Source organism: Kwoniella newhampshirensis, chromosome 4 (genome assembly GCF_039105145.1).
Source record: "Kwoniella newhampshirensis strain CBS 13917 chromosome 4, whole genome shotgun sequence".
NCBI lineage: Eukaryota > Fungi > Basidiomycota > Tremellomycetes > Tremellales > Cryptococcaceae > Kwoniella > Kwoniella newhampshirensis.
The window spans coordinates 419,714-441,034 of NC_089958.1; the positions used below are offsets into that span (position 1 = coordinate 419,714).

A 21,321-nucleotide genomic window follows, 5' to 3' on the forward strand; every position below is an offset into this window, starting at 1 on the left:
GTCAGACCGTGAGCAATCGTTCCTCAGCTCGAGATCGTCTCGATAGACCGCTCGATACAGCAACGAAAGGGCATGGAATGAGGTGGATACATGTCTGTACATTCCGAACGAACCAACGATATAGTGACCAAACAAACCATTTGGGCAGGGCTTCTCCCAATGGAAGCAAATTTCTGTCGGAACATGTCGATGGGATGAGATGATACGCGTCAATCGATTTCATTCACCTTGCATCACACATTCTCTTCTCCCAAGTTCTTCCAAGCTATCTCTGTTTTCCAGTGTGGAGCAGGTCTGCAGACTGCCATTGATCAGCTCGTGTTCCCCTCCGCTCAGGACCTGCTCCTTCTTCAACACATGTCTCATTGCCATGTCAATAGACACAGCCCTCGCCAAAGAGGTGGAGGCTGTCCTCAAGGCGAAAAGTACAGTTCAAGATAGACCTACGGACAATGATCTCCTCCCGGTTTATCGATATCTGGTTCCTCAGTCCGAACACTCGTCGTCATCCTCATCGAGCGCCGTGCATCAACACGAAACGCACTGGTACTGTCCCAAAGCTGTCTCTTCGCTACACAAGGAAGCGGCGACATACCTCATCTTCCTTTTCGCTTTTCAGCGTCAAGGTACTTCGAAAGCCTGGGTCGACAGGTTGGAAGGAGTCTTGTTGCATTGCGAGGATTGTGCAAGAGCTTTTGGAGCCGCCAGAAGAACATTGGGGTCAAGGTGGGGACCTGCGTTCAATCAACTTCGGGACCATCAGCTGATGATCTTGGGCCTCCCACTTTCAGGTATCTATCCAACTGGCCCGCCAATGTTCGGAAGAACTTCTTTGGTGCCGTAGACGAATGGCAAGCTGCCCTTGTCGTGTCGGAAGCGGAGAAGGTCTCCCAACCAGGATATGGAGGGACCGCATCCAGCACCCCCGCCTTATACTCCTTCAGCCGGGCTGCTGTGCAACTTCTCCTTGGCGAGCCGTCCTTGCTTGCAGACTCCGATATCGAGTCTTTGTTCAACACAGCTATTGCATCCTCGATGAAACCACCCTTGTCTTTCACATCACGCGGCCTTACACCTTCACTCATCAGACTCCTTTCTTCGCCGGATACTGCTCATCGTCAGTGGGCGATGTCTCAGCTCCCAGCAGCTGCTCGCCGGCCTCTTTCGTTCGCTGAATGGGGCTCGATCGGAATCGGCCACGAATTCCAGGATCTAATTTCGGGAAACACAGAATTAGAAGAAGGCGAACGGTGGCAGATTGTGGAAACGATCGTCAAGGAAAAGGTCCTAGACACGGAGACCGTGCAGAAGGGTCTTCTAGAAGGCAAATTAGACGATGAGCTCTGTATCAAAACCGGCAGAGGGTTTATGTCCGTTCTTAGCGGTCTACTAGGTAGCGATGTCTCGTGTAAGTGTCTGATGTACACTGCTCATGTCGGCACTGATCATCTTGCAGATTACCCCTCAGTGCTGTCGTGTTTCGCCGCAGTACTGCAGATATCGCCAACTCGACATATCTGGTCGTACGACAACTCTCCTGATCTTCCTCATACGCTGCTGTCGGAACTACGCAACAACCCTGCTCTGCAACGTCTCCTTGAGGACCGCTACCTTGCAGACTTGAGTGCGACCAACCTCAGCAGGACTGAAGGACTTGCTCAGTCGGACAAAGAGAAAGGCAAGAAGAAGGAGCTAGATGGTCCCCTCGACTGGATCAGCGATTTTCTGCTCTCCCTCGTTGATACTGAGCAAGAGATCCCTGTTACGGACAAGTCCTCGACTTCTGGATTTGCTGAGGCTCTTGCGGTTGCCACGAATTTCACGTTTCAAGAATTACAACATGGTCGACTTTCGGGCGAGCTTCGAGCGGCAGCGGCATTCGCAGGATTTGAGGTACGTTAATGTATGAAATCTCGCGCGGCATGTCTGATCTCTCACCCAGGCCCTAACACGAGTTCATCATGCGTTGCGGACCGATGACACGACGCTACAGTCGGCTTTGGCTTCCACTCTCGATTTACATTCGACCTTCATCACCACAGTAGCACTTCGTCCGAAGAATCATCCCCTGCCCACATGGGCTGGATCGAGGGTCTCAGCTCGCGAACTCCTCGTTACCTTTTTCCATGCGGACGCCGACTCGATCAACCAGAGTCTCCTGTATATGGCGCAGGTCTCACATGCGGAGAGGAAACGTCAACAGAGGAAGAAGAGAAGCAAAGTGGAGGTCCCGTCTGCCATTTCAATAGATCGTCTTCCCCAAGCAACGATCAAGAAGGATCTCTGGGCAATGGCCTACGATGCCCTGTCTCCAAGCGACGCAGAGGGCACTGCAATCATCTTAGAAGCCATGGCACCATTCTCTCAAGTGGAGCTCCTCGATAGACAGGGATCTTGGACCCACCAGGGTCTGGAAGAGGTTGTCAAGAAGGAAGACTGGGTTGCGTGTGTTCGAGCTATCAACTCATCCGTCAAGGCCACTCGGGAATCTTTTCCTCGGGCCATCGAATCACTGGCTATGCAAGCGGATCCTGTTATCGTCAAATCTGTTTGGCTGCAGCCCGGCGTGCCGAAAGCAGTTACGATACTTCTCCTTTCCCCTGACGACGAAGTTCATGCTCCTATCATCACCCTTTTGCAACAGTCCTTTGACGACGTAGATGATCGCGGAGACTGCTTCCGTGCGCTGCTCAAACACTACCCCGATAAGGCGATGGATGGTCTCACCGAATTCCTTCGAACTTTCATCCAAGCCGCTGCTATAACACCCGAATCCTGTTCACTCGCCAAATGGCTCGTCCGATGCTTTCACGACGTCTTGGAGGCCTTATGTCGGCCATCTGGTGCTTCAGAGGCCCTTCTCCAGACTGACGAGTTCCTCACCTTCGACGCCGACGGTAGAAGCATGGCGAAGCGTCTCGAAGAGCTGTGGCATCTTATGACAACTTCTCTTGCCTTGATTTTCAAGCGCACTCTCGATTGGGCACCTCACTTTGAAAATGAAGTGATGGTGGACTGGATGCGGGATGCTCTGATCTTTGGGAGACAAATGACGGACCATATTCGAGCTTTCGAAGCTGCAGTCCTCGGACAATCCAGTGCACGCTTTCAGGATGGAGTACCGGACTCGCCACTCAAAACGACCTCGGTGGGGAAAAAAATGACCAAGCAGTTGGAAATGGTATTGCGAGACTTGATCCTCTGGCTTCGGTTGACTGAGTAAGTCCACCTGGCTGGATTGGACTAGAACTGACGTAACAAAGCGTCGAGACACTGTTTCAGACACATCAACTCATCAAGACGATCCTTGGGCGTATAAGCAGGCTGTCACCTGACTTGACAAAGAACCATGAGTTGGAGAAGACTTTACTCGAGATCGACAAGTTCTGCAGGAAAGCTTCAAGGAGCTACACTAGTCGACTCACCAATGACCTTCTTGCCGAATTGTCGGAACTCTTAGCCCCGTTCGACCTTCCGGATGCAGCAGATGAGGTACAGTTTGTCAAAGAAGTGTCGAAGACACCACAAGACTCAATTGACGATCGCGGCAAAATTGCCAGCAAGGCGCCGCCCTCGGGCCAGTCGAAACCCGTTGTTCGAAATGCTTTCGCCGAGATGATGAAGGCGTCGGGTGGTAAGACCCCAACTCCGATTGCGAAGTCCAAGATGACCTCTCGTCCTCCTAAAGTCATCGACGTTGATGATTACGACAATGACGATTTCCTCAGCAACCTGTCGGAAGCGGACCTGGATATTATCGAGCGACGTGCCAAGATCACAACAGAGACAGCCAGACCAGGTGTAGCCACCAAGCCTGCCGTCCCATCGAGGTTGGTGACTACAGCTCGACCGCAATTGCCCTCAAACCGACTGCATGTCAATCTTGTGCCCAAGCCTACACCTAAACCTCCCGGTGGAACTTCTTTCACCTCAAAAATCATGAAAGATTTGAGAAAGGAGCATCAAGCAGCTATACAGGAGCGGAGACGAAGCGAGATCGGTGGCATCGTCCCAAAACTACCTGCCGCCTCTGCTTTGGGAAGTGGGCTGGGAGCTTACACTGGACCACAACGACCCAGAGTGGTCGAGCCTGTTGATAGCGGTTCCAGCGCTTCGGACTCCTCTGACGAAGAAAATCGTGCCATGAAGACTCTTCTGGCGAAGCAAAAATCACCTGCGAAACCTGTCAGACCGGTGGAAAAACGCACAATCAAGGTGCTTGGGAGCTCGATGGCAGATATCATGCGGCGCAACGACGATCGTCGTGCGAACGCTCATGCAACGAAGCAACGGCTCAAGCCAGACCTGAATCCTCTGTACAGATACGTTTTGTCGTGGAATCCGGATCATGCAGGCCCTTTAGCCCCTCATGCCGCGAAGTACGCGGCCGACCTATCGAGCATGCGACCCGTTCTCACTACGTTCGACAGTAGCAAGCAATACGAACAGGTCATGTTACCGTTATACCTACAAGAGTTGTGGTCACAATGCGGCAAGGAATCGTCGGCGAGCAATGGACCTGCCGTGTCTGTCGAGGTGTCTTCAAGACAGTATGAGGACGACTTTGTCGAAATTGATCTGATTGTCATGGGACCCATGGACTTTTTCGTCAACGACACGGACGTTGTAACCCTGCGTCAACCCGGTAACCCCAATGCTCTGTTTGCCAAGGTGCAAGCTTTCCGCAGAAAGCCGAAAGACACCACTCTGAAAGTCAGGATTCTGTCTGCTATGGATCAGAGACAGCTGGGTGGGAGGGCGAAGTGGCAGATGCGAAAACATCTTTCGTGAGCTTGATTGACTTACCTGCATGACGGAACTGGCTGACAATTGCAGTCAGATTAAGCACAGCAATCCGGGAGTTTGCAGCATTGAAAGGTCTTCCGTATTACGAACCAAGTTTATTGAGAGACGTTCTTACCGGTCGAAGTGCGGTCATGCCGCAACTTGCGCTCAACGACATCGAGGAGGCTATCAAGTCGTACCAGGTAAATGAGCCGCAAGCCAAGGCCATTTTGGGTGCCATGCACGTCAATGGTTTTGCATTGATCCAGGGGTGAGTGTCCCGGGTTGAGAAGAAAAATAAATAGCTGACCACTTGCACAGTCCACCTGGTACTGGTAAGACCAAGACAATCAGCGGTTTAGTTGGGAAGTGGATGTCAGACCGACGATTACCTATGTCCGTTGATGGCCAACCACCCGTCAAACCCAAACTCCTGGTTTGTGCCCCCAGTAACGCCGCTATCGACGAAGTGGTCAAACGTCTTATCCTCGGTGTACCGAGCTCTAGTGGCATTCGGTTGAATCCAACGATCGTTCGTATTGGTATCGACTCATCAGTCAACATTGCAGTCAAAGATGTATCCCTCGACAGCTTAGTAGAGGCTCGTGTTAACGCTGAATCCAACGCAAAAGACGGAGGGGGTGAGTATGCCAGGGTGCAGGCGGAACTGGATGCAGTCAAGCAGCAAATCAAAGACAAACAAGAAGAAATTCGACTTGTTCGAAACAATGATGAGAAGCGCAAAGTCGTCGAAAATGAGTACCATGCCTTGGTGACGAAACGTACTCAACTTGGTCAAGCTTCTTCAAAGGCGAAAGACGCAGCCCGTGATGCTACTCGACACCTCGACGGTGCTCGACGCACGGCCAGAGATATCATACTAAAGGAAGCGGATATTGTCTGCGCGACCCTATCAGGGGCTGGGCATGACACTCTTGCAGCACACGCCTTCGAAACCGTTATCATTGACGAGGCAGCTCAGGCTATAGAAATGAGTTGTCTGATCCCTCTCAAATATGGTTGCAAGCGATGCATCATGGTTGGAGGTGAGTCAGCGCTTGCAATCCATCTAGCGACTTTAGCTGATGGATGTGCAGATCCTAATCAGTTACCTCCTACCACTTTCAGTACAGAAGCGGAGAAATACAGTTACAACCAGAGTTTGTTCGTTCGAATGACCAGGCACAAATCATCCCAAGTCCAACTCCTGAGGTAAGCGGTCGTTATCGAGAAATTTTGATGATCTTTGACGGTATTACTGTCGGTAATTCACAGTATTCAGTACCGAATGCATCCTTTCATCTCCGAACTCCCCTCGAAGGTCTTCTACAGCGGCCAACTCAAAGATGGTCCTGACATGGCCAGGAAGACAGCAGCCATATGGCATCAACGCAACGTATTTGGCCCTTATCGGTTCTTCAACGTCGAAGGGACTGAGATCAAGGCAGGTACCTCCACCAAAAATCCTGACGAAGCCTTGGCTGCGGTCGACCTGTATCGAAGACTCAATACGGACTTTGGCACCAAGATCAACCTCGCTATGCGGGTAGGAGTGATTTCAATGTACAAGGAACAGCTTTGGGAACTGAAACGAAAGTTCACTGAGGCGTTTGGACCCTCCATACTGGAGCTAATAGAGTACGCTATGCTGCTCATATGACCCATCGTATCACCAAGCTAATCGCTGTATCCAGATTCAACACTGTCGATGGTTTCCAGGGACAAGAGAAGGATATCATCATCCTCTCTTGTGTCCGATCCGGACCGAATTTGCGACAGATCGGTTTCTTGAAAGACGTCAGACGAATGAACGTTGCACTCACGCGTGCTAAGAGCTCCTTATTCGTGTTTGGTAACGGACCGACCCTTGAAAGAAGCGATGAGAGGTGGAAGATCATCGTCGGGGACGCAAGAGAGAGAGGGTTCTTTGTCAACGTAAGCCGCCTTCACAGATAAAACTCCAGCGATGCTGACAGGAAGTCGATAGTATACATCCACGACTTTCGGTCCCGGCGCCATTGAGTCACCACCGCCCAAAAAGAAAAAGAAGGAGATTGTTATGTCGCCAAAAGCTACAAAGTCTGTCACTGGCAACCTGGCGCAGCCTTCTCCGCAAGGCCTCTTGCCGCCTAAAGCGCTGGCAGCGGAGATGTCCATAGCTGCTCTCAAGCGAAAGCCCAGCATCGAGCCCATTAGACTCGAGAAGAAACGAAGAGTACCGGATGTCAGCACCGCATCCCCATCCAGCTCAACAGATCCGCTTCCTAACGGCGCTGGACTCCGGAAGTCTCCGACTGGACCTCGATCGATGGATGTATCTGGAGCGACTAAGCAGTACACCGAGGTCGCAGACTCCGTGCCAGCTCCTGTCGCTGTCGTACCTCGCTTGGCCCAATCTGCGAACGGTGCGGCAAAGTCCATAACTAAGCCGCCACAACCACGGGCTCTACCTCCACTGGGTCCGCCGTCGAGACCACCACCGCCTCCTGCTGCACCTCCAAGACCTCCAGAAGACGTATTGTTCATCAAAAAGAAAAAGGTCTGTCTCTATCTTGTCTAGGGTGGCTCCCCGAAGCTTACGAGTGTTTCCTCCTTGACGTGCAGAAGCCCAATCGACCAGGAGCCGAATCGAGTTCGGGAAATGCTCCTGCTTCCAACTTCCACGCGGCTTTAAAGGATCGATACGTCGGTCGACCGGGTCCGGGTCGATCATGATCAGGGATATCGAGATCCCTCACTTACATCGATGCTGCGTCGTCACCTCCACCTTCGTACCTTCCTCGGTCTGCTGACCATGTGCTGCACACTTCCTATGACAGCGTCGTCTTTCAAGCGAGTCGACCGTTGTGTTTCGTTATACACAATGGCACACAACCTTCGCGACGCTCATTATTTAAACACAGTTCCCTTTCCTACCTACCCACGCATTCCGAAGCATAGTCATTTTCTCTTGCATTGCATTGTTGTATTCAAGTTCTGTACAACATCGAAGTCAACCGATGCACATCCAATCTTTACCTGACTGGGCGAGATCTGATGTGGCGGAAGGAGCGGAGCACCCCTGCGCCCTTTGTTTCGGTTTCATGTTGATACAAACGGAGAGGTAAAAGTCTAATTCCCCAGTCCACAGTCAGTACTGTCGCGGCGAACATTAGCGTGGATCACATCTATCCCATCATGGTGAGTACACACGAAACGACACGTTCCTGTGGGATTCCATACAGGAAAATAAACCTTATACATAGACCCGATTGGGACTGAAAGCTACCAACAATACAACAAAACGTACACGATCATGGACCACGAGACCGCGCTCAACTCACGTACAAAACTAGATGGTGCGCCACTATATCAGACGGACAATGGATCAGAAGATGGGGCGGAAGGCTGGAAGCCCTTGGGCTTTTATATAACAAGAACCTAAGTATTAACCTTATCTGACGACATGACTCGATGAGACATCGGCGGCGGTTCCAACGGCTTGTTCCTGACCCCAGCGCGTACTGTTGACCTCGAACGGTAACAGTGTTGCTGAATACCTACCTGATCCGTACGTGACTTACTCACAAATCGTAAATATGTGCCGCTGACTATTGAAATCCTGCGATCCGTCCACGAGACATGTCTGGCCACTGGATTCTTACTCATTCGGCTGTTCTGACTATAACTAACTCCACATCTATGTTGGACCTTACTTTGCTCCAAAGCTTGTCCTTAGTGACCACATGCTACAATCCGTCAATATGAAGACTGTGATTATCGTTCGCCACCTCGTCCACCACCGCCAACACAACAAACACCACTCCGATGCGCAAGACACTCTTTCGGGGTCAAACCTCTCGAGCAGCTCGCTTCGAGTGTACTTGGCTGCACCAAGCCTCCGACTGCGCGACACCACCAGCGAGCTGGAAGAGCTTGAGTCTGTGTTGGTGTCTCTTTGTCCCTCAGTCAATGTTTGAGACGCTCGCTTCTGTTCAAAGCCGCCATTTTGGCTGCTATTTTTGTAACAATGCAATCGATATAAGTAGGGGTTCCTGCCTATGATATTTCTGGTCTCCCCACACTTCCAGACAAGTGACAGCCTCACACAGCAAACGACTCCTTCTTCCAGAACATCTACCCTAGATCTGCATAGACCTATACAAGATCTGGAATCTTGTAATCACTATCATTTTACCGGTATATTGATCATCTTCGGCCAAACAACTTGTCACCGATACTATACTCTCTACCACCCCGGTCCCAAAACCGTACTGCAAGATGCTCGTCCTCACTGTTCTTATTCCCTTGCTGGGATTCCTCAACCAAGCTGCGGCACAGGCTGTCGACGCCTGGCATCTCGACACGATGTACACTCTCATTACCGAACGTCTTGATCCCATAATCAATCCCAACGGTGTCTCCTCACACGCACACAGGATCTTGGGAGGCAGTAATTTCGGTGCTAATTACAACTATAATCTGTACGATTCCTCGAGCTGTTCGTCTGCTGCTGTTCAGGCGGACAACAGTAACTGTGAGTCGAGTCATGATCTATCCGCTAGCTCTTAAGTGCAGTCTGCCTTGGGCTGGACCTTTGTATGACAGCAGCCGAGCTGATCGAGCCGAGGACAGATTGGATGCCACAGTTGTTCTGGAAAGAGACGAATGGCACTTTCACCCCCTTGAAAGCGGGCACCAGGTTCTACTATTTCTTAGCTCGTAATGTGAGTCGCGACTTTCCTCTCTTCGTTTCCTGCTTTGTGTGGCAGACTGATCGGGACATCGACATTGACATTGACTTGCAAATGCTTCGATCTCAGAAACCTGACATTCCCGTCAAAGCTTTTCCTCCCGGTCTGAGGATGGTCATTGGTAATCCCAACGCCAAAGATTCCTCCAGTACGAACCTGCCGGCGCCCGCACAAGGATTTATCTGCCTTAAGGACCATTTCTCATCCCCAACAGGTGACAAAGTGAGTCTGCTACAGTTCATCGTGACCGGCTCTTTAGGAATTCCCTCATTCCTGTTTGGTATAACACAGGCCGGACCAGACTTCAACTTCGCCACCGACTGTCCTCAAGGTCTGACGACCACGATCAAATTCCCGCCTTGGTAAGTTGACCTTCTTAAGCAGTTCAAACAAGGGAATAGCTGAACTATTCACACTTGCTCAGCTGGGACGGTGTTAATCTGTACAAACCTGATGGATCCCACATGGCCTTCACCGATAATCTTCAATATGGATCCTGCCCAGTATCGTGCGTGAACCGCCACTTCAAATTAGGCTTTACTGAATCGCTACCCTTGTAGTCACCCGATTCGTCTCCCCGCCATCATGCTCGAATACGTATGGCAGACTTACAATCTCCGACCTGGAGTTCCTCTCAAGGGAAACCTGGTTTGGGCCAACGGAGACACCACGGTCAGTGGTCCTCTGCCTTTGACCGACGAGTATGTTGCTGACGGCACCGTTGGCAGGGCTACGGTTTGCACGCTGATTTCGTCAATGGCTGGGACACTGCCGTTCTCAACCAAGCGCTGAACGATCCTAATTGTGTCGGTAAAGGTGAAATGTACGTACGACTAACGAAATTGTACCTGGTTTTCAAGCTGATTCGTATCTGTGACGATAATCAGGACAATGACTGCTTGTCCTGTACTGGCTCAACACATGAACAATGCAGCCGCTCTTGCCTGTCGACCGGCTCGTGGTGTTTTGGAAACGATCCAAGATGGTGTGGCGCTCCCCTCCCTCCCGGGTTGTAATATCCCCTGTGAGTTCTGTCCCCCCAATTTTACGGTGCTACAGTAAGGTTCTGACACCCATATGTGTGCCTCAAGGGTCATCCGGCAACAAACCGACATGTAGTCCACCTGTTTCCAACCCCGGTCTACCTTCTGGGCTCACGGGACAGGATGGATCGCTCACTTACACCGGAAGTGATTACCCCCTTCCATCACTGACCAGCTATCCGGCAAATAAGTGGAGCAGGGTCGGATGTCAGGGAGGTCAAAACTCTCTGTTAAACGTGATCCAATACACTGATGCGGCTTTAACTCCTGCCAGGCGAGTGACTGGATACATCTGCACCACTCTCTTAACTGACAACATATTTGACTCCCAGATGTCAGACCTACTGTTCGGAGTGGGGTATGCAATTCTCCGCCTTAGTGAGTGTGAAGAGCTACCAAGCGACATGCAAATGCTGACGAAAAGACGCAGATCTCTGGAAGTTACTGCCAATGTGGCACTGGGTTGGACCCTGCAGCGTTCATGTACCCTGATGCTCACTGTAAACAGCCATGTAGCGGTGAGTCTCACCACCACGGGCATTGGCACAAGGTGGAGGAGGCAAAGGCTGATCGTCGCGTGAACTGGATCGATCCTCAGGTGCTTCTGGATTCACTTGCGGCGGTAACGGTAAACTAGAATTGTTCTACAACCCTTCTTCGACTACTGTCAACCATCCAGGCGTAACCGACCCTCAGCATGTTGGCTGTCGTAAAGAAGGAAATGGCGGTAGAGCACTCGCTGCATCTTACATCAGCTATGATCCGATGACCATTGAATGGTGCAAGAACTACTGTATTGCGCAGAAACAACCACTAGCGGGATTGGAGTTCGGACGTGTATGTATGTGCGGTCCGTCATTCGCAAACGGAGGAGGGGTACCTCAGCCTCAGTCTTACTGCAATGCACCTTGCAGTGGTGAGTAGTCCTTTCTCTTTGTCTCTGCCTCGGTGAATTGCCTATTGAGACTATATCTTTGACTCTTACAGGTAATTCGAAGCAGATCTGTGGCGGTCCAGCAGCGACACTCTCCGTATATAACCTCACCCTACCTGGCGGGCCCGGTACGTCCTCCGCAGTCACGTCGGCCATCACGAGCACCAAGTCGAGTACCAATGCGCCTTCAGCTAGCGGAGGCACTTTCACCGTGACCAAGACAGTGACAGTGACGGCGGCTTGTACTGCGGGGAGGAAGAAGAGATCTTTAAGACATTTCGACTTCCTTCATTGATCAGCTCATACTATCAAGAAGGTCTCCCGTATATCATCTGTTCAACAATGTTCTAGCGGTATAAACGTTGTCGGACCGCCTCCGGCTAGCATCCCGCATTTGTACGTCATATCAAACTCTTTGTAACATACATTCATGCAAGGATAATCCATACGATGAGCATCTGTCGCCTTATTTCTCTCTGCCCTACGCCAGCTTCTCTTTCTCCTCTGGACTAAGTCCACTGCTTCCCACTTTTGCTCTTTCAGCCATTTCAACCAGCTCCTTCTTCATGAGATGGCGTTTCTCCTCTCCTCTGCGTAGCTTGACTTTCTGTTCATCGGTTGGATCATCAATCTTGCGATATCTGAGGATGTAGGCTTCCATCTCCTTGATCTGCTGCCTAAACTCAATCATTTTCTCGGAGTCCGGTGGCACCGAAGCAACAGAGTTGGAAACAGATTTGATTTCAACTTCTCTGCTCTCTGGCTTCACGGCCTCGTCAGGTCGCAGACCATTGAGCATTTCCGCTGATGGCATTGTCAACTTGGACCAAGCTTTTCTCAGTGCGTTCCGCTTCTCTTCAGCACTTTTCAAACCCTGCTTCTCTTCTTCAGTCGGCTTTTCAACATTGCGTCCGTTCCTCACTATCAGGTCCATCTCTTTGAGCTGTCTCATGAGATCCTCTCGAACACTATCTTCAGACACTGATCCCACCTTGGACTCCAGGGGTGTGCCGCTTGTCCGGCCAGCTGAGGCTGCTCCTGGTTGTTCAGCCGCAGTGCTTTTCACTTCGCTTGTTACTTGGGCAGATGATCCTGGTCGAGTGGCATCCCTCTCCGTCTCGCGTATAATCCTCTCTTCACTGGAGTTCTTAGCTCTTCTAGCTGCTTCCAGCTTCGTCTTCATAGCAGGGTCCATCTCTACCCCATCTTCATCTTTCGCCTTTGAGCTGGATCGTGTTCTCTCCGAGCCATCGACCGACCTCGACGGTGCAGCAGCGGAATAAGACAAAATGGTCGATCTTGCAGCGGCCATCCGAGCCTGAGCGCTGTTCTGCGCGTCAATGAACTGCCACACGAAGAATACAAGGAGGAGGAAACCGAGCTGTTGATGAACTGTTGTGGCCGGTGTGTTCATAGTCAGCTTCATGTATCCCTCGACCAGTGGAGTATAGTGTCTCACGTACCGTAGTAAAGCAAGATACACAGGAAAGCCTGCGACACGTAGGTCGCTTTCTGGCTGCACAAACAGTAATCTCAAACTCAGTAAAATCACATTGAGTCAGTCCATCTCGACTTACATCTGAGGATTGAGTGGGATAGTGGGCGGTTCTGCAATGGCCGAAGCTGCTGCGGATGCTGACGGTCTTGAGCTCGATGACGATGCAGCGCTAGTTGAACCAGTTTTGGCGGTTTTCGCTTCGGCCTCTTTCTTTGCTCTCGCTTTTGCATCTGCCTCGGCCCTCAATCTTTCTTTGTCCTTCTCCTTGTCCGTGGTCTGCTCTTTCGACTTGATTTGATCTTTGTCACCCACAGTGGCTTTCGGCATCGACCTGTTGGCTTTCTCCTTGTCTCCTTCTTTCGGTTTTTCTTCCTTTCTACTTTTCTCCTTGACTTTCTCTTTCTCTTTACCAGACTCACTCTTACCTTCTTCGTTGTCCCCATCGTCGGCCGGCTTTTTGGGAGTCAGAGGTGGAGTCATAATATGTTCTGCATTCTTCGGAATGTTATCCCACCAGAGACTGTTCCTAGCGTGGTTCGGCTTCGGATGATACCCATGTGGGAAAGGAACGAGAGCGGGACGCCATCCTCGCATCGTCATGAAAAAGTTGTGGTGGATATTCTTGTGTTGACGCGGTTTCTTCTTGGACTTCTTGAGAGCTGATTTTAGAGGTCGATAGTCGCCTGACATGAGTGGGTCGCTCGGGTTGATTTCGATATCCGAGGAAGATGGAGAGGTTTTGGGCATCTTTTCGGCGGCTGATGGGGCTGAGTCTTTTCTCACACTTTTTGGAGTGGAAATTTCCGTGTGGAACGAGGTAGGTCGCGGTCTGCTCTTCTCTTTCACCTCCTTCACCTCCACCTTCTGGACAGTATCAGTCTTAGCAGCCGAACATACATCTTTGGGACGCTCTCCTTCCATTCGTTCTTTGCCTTTGTCCTTGATCGACTGGCTGAAAATCATCGGTATATCAGTGAAGCTGCCAAGTCAGGTGTACGCAACGCTCCGACTCACGGAGGCTCCTCAGTTGAAGGTTTCCTGGATGCTGATATACCTTTCTTCACCTTACGTGCTCTTTCTGATTCCGTCACTTCATCTTCTGCGTGTCTGCCTGAACTGACATCATCTGGTCGCTTTCCCTCCACTGCTCTTTTGTCTGAAATTTCAGATCCGCGCCGGTCTTCACTGCGTGACCTGATCACTTCCTCTGTCTTGTCCTCAACCTCTTTCCTATCTTCCGAGGTAGCTATTCGCACCTTCTCTCTCACCTTCTCTAGCTCCTTTTCAGGACCCCGATCCCCGGTGGTACGTATGCTAGCCGCCTCGACGATCTGTATGTCCTTCTTCTCTACCATATGCATAGAAGAGCTAGGATCTTCTCCCTTCTGCGCAGACTTTCTTTCCATCTCCACTTTCTCAGATATCACCGTCATTTCGCTCGGGTCCGGTGACTGCAATAAGTGTGGAGCGTCTTTGGTTATGAATGACGATCTGGGCCTCGACCGATCCTGCCATGGTGGCCAGAAAATGTCCCACGACTCTTTCAGCCTTTTCTTCAAATCTGCCGGTACGAAAGCTTGCAGAAGGTTGAGCGTCAGAAGGATGATTAGGATAGCTGTCGCATTGATGTACCCAGAGCTGTGAGCGGGTGTGAGACCCGGATCTTGTGTGGTCTCGTTTTCCGCGCTTGAGGCGCTGTCTATTTCCCCATTCGTCTGTCCTTTCTTGACGTTCACACTCGACAAGACCTTCGCTTCAGCCTGATGAAGAGGTACGGCTTCGACCTGTGGTGCGACCAAAACTCCAGGTGTGGGCGCCCAGAAAGATGGTGGAGTTTGCATCGCTGAACGAAAGTTAGCAGGGCCTCTCTGTAGATACTCACCCAGTCCAGCGATCACCACAAATGCCACAGCCTGTTCCACCGGCCCAAACATCCTGCCGAATGTCAGTCTTTCAAAAATCGGTTGAAGACTTACTGCTCGCTGTTTCCCTGGAACCACCGCAGTATTCTTTCGCTTAAACGCTGTTGGTAGTAAACGACGAGCAGCAAGGGCTGCAGGAAGATCGGTAGAGGCATTCTGGCACCAGTCTATCGTCACGAATGGTTCAAGAGATCAGTATGTCAGATTGTCCAGGAACGCAAATGTACAAATGACAGAGCCAAGCGGTCGTCTGTCTGAGCGCGGAGTGTTCCGGCCAAAGGAAGGGCCACAAAGGATGCGCACATTCGCCTTGAGTCATCGGACCAATAGTGAAAGGCAGCCAAGGGGACCACTCTCGATCTTTATCTCACCAAATGTACCAAGACGGATGCTCATTTTCTCTCGCGTATCGCTCTAACACCACAATACAATTTCGAGCGGATGAGCCGATCGTTAATGCACGAGCTCGGACAGGAGGGATTTGGGATCGGAGACGCGCAGATGTCGATGACATACAATGATGGGGACAGTTCTCCTACTCTAGGATAAGTCGCAGTAAGAACGTCCTTGTCTATGCCTTGCTTCTGTCTGGTCCGTATCGACTTTGCCCTTTGCCTGTGACCACTGAGAGAGGGATGTAATTGACTGCCACAAACGATCTAGTGCTCTTGTTTACCACGTGTTTTCTGGGATTGTGAATTTGATCCCGTCGCGACTCACCCTAAACATGCGCTCGCCGCTCATTGTCTGTGTCACACATCTCCACTTCTGCTCCCTTCTCCTTCCATTCCAAGAATCACCATCCCGCCGACATCCCTTCTCTGTGCGTAGACCACACAGGTGGGCATCGCTTCGATAACGCTGCCTACCGCCCAATTACGGCTATCCAAGTCGCGTATAGCGAGCGGGTCATCCGAAGACACAAGATGTCTGAGGTGATGGAGGACCAGATCGTGGTGGATTTGCCTCCCTCTAGCGCTCCTACAACTCCCCCCAAGGCCAACGAAGATAGTCTAACTCAGGCTGGTACGTCCAGTGGGCGAAAAAGCCGGCACCCGGACATCAGGCCTGTGGAGCAAAATGGTACAGCAGGGAAAGTCGACGGGGAAGACGTGATTGGGTCAGCGATGGCCGGACCGCAATACATTCAGCCGGACCATTTGTGAGTGTTCCGCTCTTAGTTGGTGTCGTACTGATTAGTACGTCTAGCTACCCCCTCAATAACCATGCCAATCCGTCAGCAGCAGCGCGAGGTATGCCACAACCAGGAGAAGGGTGGTTATCACCTGAAGATGATCCACAATGCTCGAGAGGAATACCGGTCTTCAAGCCAACGCTTGAAGAGTTTGAGGTCAGTCCTATGCAAATAGATCACCTGTAATAAGTACTGATTGCTCGACTTGCTCAGGATTTCGAGGGCTATGCTAAGAAGACCGTGCCATGGGGTCAATACTCCGGAATAGTGAAAGTCATACCTCCTTCTTCATGGTCCTCGTCGGTCCCTCCAATACCAAAGACGTCCCTTGCAGAGGTCAGTATACGGAGTCCCATTCAACAGAATTTCATTGGACAGACTGGCCTGTTCCGCATCGCAAATGTCGTCAAAAATAAGAACCGACCATTTTCAGTCAAAGAGTGGTACGGAAAGTGTAACGATAAGAAATTCAAAGGACCAGGGCCGAAAGACGGTGACAGGGCTACGAACAGAGATTCAAAAGAAGCAAAGGAAAGGATAGAACGGGTCAAAGAGGAGATGAAACAGGCGAAGCTGAAGAAGATCGAGAAAAAGAAGGTTGCCGCAGAAAGGAAAGCACAAAGAGCGAGGATAGCAGCAAGGAGGGAGGAAGAAGCGGCCAACGTCGTCATCAACGGGACAGAGAGCTCCGAGCAGATGCCAACAGGTCCAGAACTCGACGTGGATATGGTCGACCTCGACTCTGTACCACCCCTCGACCCCTCCTCTCAACAAACACCCCACTCGTCTCCGGATCCAATCGCCACAACCCCTGACTCGGATCCGGTGGATCCGTGGTACAGCTCTTTCAAACCATGCCAGAGCTGGCTGCCTGACAATACAAGCCCGGAAGATTATACGCCTGAGGCTTGTGCGGCGCTGGAACGACAATTCTGGAAAAATATGGGTCTTGCGGAACCGAGCTGGTACGGTGCGGACATGGAAGGTGAATCGTAGTGCGTGCATTGGCAGAGATGACCACGCTCACGTCAAGGCAATTCGCAGGCTCGCTGTTTGTGGATGAAAAAACGCCATGGAATGTTGCGCACCTGCCGAACCTTCTCAACAGGTGGGATCTCACCAATCTGCCTGGCGTCAATACTCCCTATCTATACTTCGGAATGTGGGGCGCTTCTTTCGCATGGCATGTAGAGGATGTAAGCTCTCCCAATGCCCTTATAATGAAACGCTTCGCATGACTGACTTTTGACTTGATTGCAGATGGACCTTTTCTCGATCAATTATATTCATTTTGGGGCTCCCAAGTTCTGGTATGCTATTCCACAACTGCAAGCTGAGAAGTTTGAGAGGATCTTACAAGGTATGTGACTATCTTTCTTCTTTGACTTAGGGTACGCTGACTGTACGCTCGAACCAGGCTATTTCCCCGAGGAAGCGAGAAATTGCGATCAGTTCCTTCGCCACAAATCCTTTGCTGTATCTCCTTGGCGCTTAGCCAAGGATGGGGTAAATGTCAACATGCTTGTCCACAATCAAGGAGAGTTTGTGATCACTTATCCAAGAGGCTATCACGCCGGCTTCAACATGGGTTTCAATTGTGCGGAGAGTGTCAATTTCGCATTAGACTCATGGGTAGAACTGGGAAGAAGGGCAAAGGCGTGCGAATGTGTTAATCACAGGTATGTCTGTCAATAACAGAGAAAATGGTTCTGATATAAGTATAGTGTGCATATCGATGTCGACGAGATGCTTGCTAAAGAGGAACGGCGCCTCATGGGTGAACAAGAGCTTCTTGTGGCGATCGAGGAAGAACGAAGGTTCAAGATCGCTCGTAAGAGACCGATCATCGACGGATCTGAAAGGCCACGAAAGCGGTCCCGCATCACTCAAGAAGTGGAGATCTCCGAAGCGAGTCTGTCTCTCGACATAGAAGAGTCATCGTTCGAAGCCGATATCAAGCCAAAGGTACCGGTCATAAGGAAAAAGAAACCCAAAGAAGTCATTGATCTCAATCCTGGTCGGCCAAAGCCTAGACTGTCGATCGTTAAAGCGCATACGATCTACCCTTGCTTGCTATGTCCTGGACTGGAGACCAAGGATCTGCTACCTGTTTGGGAGCCGACAGACAGCGTGAAATGTATCTGGAAGCCGCGTACGGAGGAGGTCCGGGCCCATCATTCATGCGCGCTTGCTATGCCTGGAGTTGGTATCGAGGACAGGGAGGTCTCAGGTGTATTGAAGACTTTTGTGATAGGAGCGGAGAACATAGAAAGTGCAAGGTGGAGCTTAGTAAGCTATATTCGACACAGAAGTATCTCTTATCATTTGGGACTGATTGTCTACAACGACCAGAAATGTGTCGCGTGCTCGGACAAAAAACTGCAGAAGACGGGTGCAAAGATTCAGTGTACCAAGGTGAGTCGATCGTGTTTCTCGTCCGATTTGAAGCATATTTGACTCGTATTTTCATAGGGCAAATGTCCTAAGGCATTCCATGTGTCATGTGCCAGGACTGACGATTCGACTTCTCTAAAGATATGGGAGGTCGAAACACCTTTGCTGCCAACCGAAGGAGAAGAGCCATTGGGGGAGGGTGCGGATATTCCCATTGTCAAGGATATCAAAGTTGAGCTTCTCTGTTCCCAACACAATCCTGTGAGTTCATGTCTCACGCAGAGTGTCAATTTCGACTGACACAAGTATGTACATAAAGGATATAAAGGAAAAGATTGAGCAAAAGAAGGCGGAAGCGTTTAGGCAGAAAGTACTCGCCGTCCTTCCAGGCACAAGGATCAAGATCAGGATGAGGGGCGGTACATCAATGGAGTACACTTTGACGGAAACAAGATCGGACACTCAAGAGGTCCTTGTGCATGACGATGATGGGTGAGTCTCCTCCATATTGCTCAATTGCGATACGATATTGATCAGCAATGTAGAGTGGGTGCGTTATTCCCATGGACACACATAGACTTCCGGCCCACACAGGTCAAACTGGCAGAGAACGAATACGGTAAGCTTGTAAACCGCTATGTCAACGTGTGACTAACGGACTATCACGTCGTAGCTCGTCCGCATTACACTCATGTGCGACGATCAGATCTCCAATCTGCTGACGCCTCTCATGGCCGACCAGTTGATGATCGCGTCCCAGCGACAACGTCTCGTCCATTTGTCCATTCTGATGGAGCAGGGTACTCTGATCACACCCGCCAAAGCCTCGGACCCTCTCGAATACACACCGCTCCACTTCGCGTGAATGATTTGCTCAATCCCACCAGCGAGGAAATCCCCTCGAGAGTTGTCCTCGTCGAATCGTCTTTTAAAGCAAGTGTCAATAATGCGCGGGTTCCGGTCCATCCCCCTTCAGCCCCCATCTCCAATGCGAATCGTTACGGCATGTCATTCTACCCACAAGAAGATTGTTATTCACGAGGAAGGTCAGATGCATATCAAGCGCAAGAGTACCAGCATCGAGTTCAGCCATATGATTCTCGTCATCCGCTCAATCTGCCACTTCCTCCACCTCAAGCTTCCTCTCAGCCATTCATTATAGGGTCCCATAACATGGGATTATCAGCTCAGCCGCCACCTCTCCAAATAGGAAAGGGCTGGTTCTCATCAGGGCAGTCACACCACGGTGGACATTCACAACTCGCTCATGACCGAAGTCATACCAGCGGCCAGAATCAACAGCTAAGATCATTACCTACCTCGATTCCAGCGCATCAGACAAGTCGGTCCACGACGGCGTCTGTCAACACTCAAAGTTCTGAATCTTTGAACGGCCTAGGCAAACTTGATCTCGGTCTTGGGCGCATGAGGGCCGTCATGACAGCCCTACGCCCTCTTGGCGTTCCCGCCATCCACCTGGCTGGTACGAACGGCAAAGGATCGGTGTCCGCCATCCTCGAGTCGTGTCTAGGAGCTGCAGGTCTCAACGTTGCCAGATACAACTCGCCTCATCTCGTCGAACCTCGCGACGCGATTCGGCTGAACGGGCAACCTCCATCTCAAAAGACCTACGAAGAGGCCATCAACCTGATCCAGCGCATCAACCGTCAATCTCGAATTGAAGCGACGACTTTCGAGGTCGCTACAGCTGCTGCATACGATATAATCAACAGTGCGCAGCCGCCCATTGACGTGATGATCATCGAATGTGGCCTGGGAGGCGAGAAGGATGCTACGAATATCATTCCACCCGAGCTCACACTCGCTTCGGCCCTCACGTCCGTGGGATTGGATCACACCACCTTCCTCGGAAACTCAATCGAAGAGATAACCGAAGTCAAATCGAAAATCGCGGTTCAAGGTGGACTGCTCATCGTTGGACCTCAGACCTATCCCCAGGCGGTATTGACGGCTACCCGAACAGCAGCCGAGAAGGGTGCGAGAGTGATAGAAGCGCTCAGATCTGAGGTTATTGGGCAGGACAGCTTGCCGATATCCCTACAGCCTTTCCGACGTCCAGGCCCAACCTTCGTCAAGACTCCCTTTCCTCTTGCGTTCGAATCCCCATCCATCACGAAAGGTATCCAGCCGACATTGGACACGGAGCTGAGCCTTGCAGGCAAACATCAGCTCGATAATCTCTCCTTAGCTCTCACAGTTCTGCATACCATTCGCCTCGACCCCCGCGCAAGAGGAATCCAACCGAAATTGGCTGCTGTATCGGACAGTGCTATAAAAACTGGAGTCATGTACTGTGAATGGGCTGGAAGGTGTTCGTGGCTGGAATGGACGGACCTGGCTTCTGGCTCGACGATACCAATCTTGGTAGATGGGGCGCATAACGAGGACTCAGCTTGCACGCTTCGGGCTTATATCGAATCACTAAACATAGTGCCTCGACCGAAAATTCGGTTTGTGATATCCTTGTCTGCCTCACCAGGAAAGACGGTGGAGAGTGTCTTGGCGCCATTGCTGAAAGAGGGTGACGAGGTGGAGGTCGTGGAGTTCACGACACCGGTAGAAGGAATGCCATGGATCAAAGCCGTCCCTGTGGAAGACGCAGCAGAAGTGGCCAGGGTACTTGTAGGCTCCAGGGGGAGAGTGGAGATTGGCGGTACAGGGGTGGATGGCGTGGACAGAGCTTTACGAAGATCCGTTGCTTCAAGCAGCGATGGGGAGCAAAAACTAGTTGTTTGTTGCGGAAGTTTGTACCTCGTTGCGGACGTTTACCGGTTAATGGGAAGACAGGTGTGAGCG

General features: G+C 51.0%; 4 protein-coding genes across 4 annotated transcripts; 3 read left to right on the plus strand and 1 right to left on the minus strand.

The window, feature by feature from the left end:
• Positions 1-370: 370 nt before the first annotated feature.
• Positions 371-7,500, plus strand: IAR55_002157 (uncharacterized protein; the record flags this gene model as incomplete). The annotated part of the gene is made up of 12 exons (XM_066945274.1): positions 371-726; positions 792-1,408; positions 1,457-1,893; positions 1,943-3,219; positions 3,264-4,787; positions 4,841-5,056; positions 5,107-5,831; positions 5,883-5,997; positions 6,061-6,423; positions 6,480-6,720; positions 6,773-7,324; positions 7,390-7,500. 12 exons carry the CDS (start codon positions 371-373, stop codon positions 7,498-7,500), a joined length of 6,534 nt encoding a protein of 2,177 aa, XP_066803963.1.
• A 1,545-nt stretch (positions 7,501-9,045) lies between these two features.
• On the plus strand, positions 9,046-11,790 carry IAR55_002158 (uncharacterized protein; the record flags this gene model as incomplete). The annotated part of the gene is made up of 13 exons (XM_066945275.1): positions 9,046-9,301; positions 9,400-9,491; positions 9,588-9,740; positions 9,810-9,880; positions 9,943-10,026; positions 10,079-10,190; positions 10,247-10,341; positions 10,406-10,542; positions 10,610-10,835; positions 10,894-10,939; positions 10,992-11,079; positions 11,160-11,477; positions 11,549-11,790. The coding sequence occupies 13 exons, from the start codon at positions 9,046-9,048 to the stop codon at positions 11,788-11,790; spliced, it is 1,920 nt and encodes a 639-aa protein (XP_066803964.1).
• A 186-nt stretch (positions 11,791-11,976) lies between these two features.
• IAR55_002159 (uncharacterized protein) lies at positions 11,977-15,070 on the minus strand (the record flags this gene model as incomplete). The annotated part of the gene is made up of 5 exons (XM_066945276.1): positions 11,977-12,887; positions 12,959-13,011; positions 13,073-13,945; positions 14,008-14,928; positions 14,994-15,070. The coding sequence occupies 5 exons, from the start codon at positions 15,068-15,070 to the stop codon at positions 11,977-11,979; spliced, it is 2,835 nt and encodes a 944-aa protein (XP_066803965.1).
• Positions 15,071-15,841: 771 nt separating this feature from the next.
• IAR55_002160 (uncharacterized protein) lies at positions 15,842-21,318 on the plus strand (the record flags this gene model as incomplete). The annotated part of the gene is made up of 12 exons (XM_066945277.1): positions 15,842-16,077; positions 16,125-16,266; positions 16,324-17,095; positions 17,155-17,306; positions 17,371-17,470; positions 17,528-17,789; positions 17,835-18,399; positions 18,463-18,525; positions 18,583-18,765; positions 18,824-18,996; positions 19,050-19,123; positions 19,178-21,318. 12 exons carry the CDS (start codon positions 15,842-15,844, stop codon positions 21,316-21,318), a joined length of 4,863 nt encoding a protein of 1,620 aa, XP_066803966.1.
• Between the last annotated feature and the right edge of the window lie 3 nt (positions 21,319-21,321).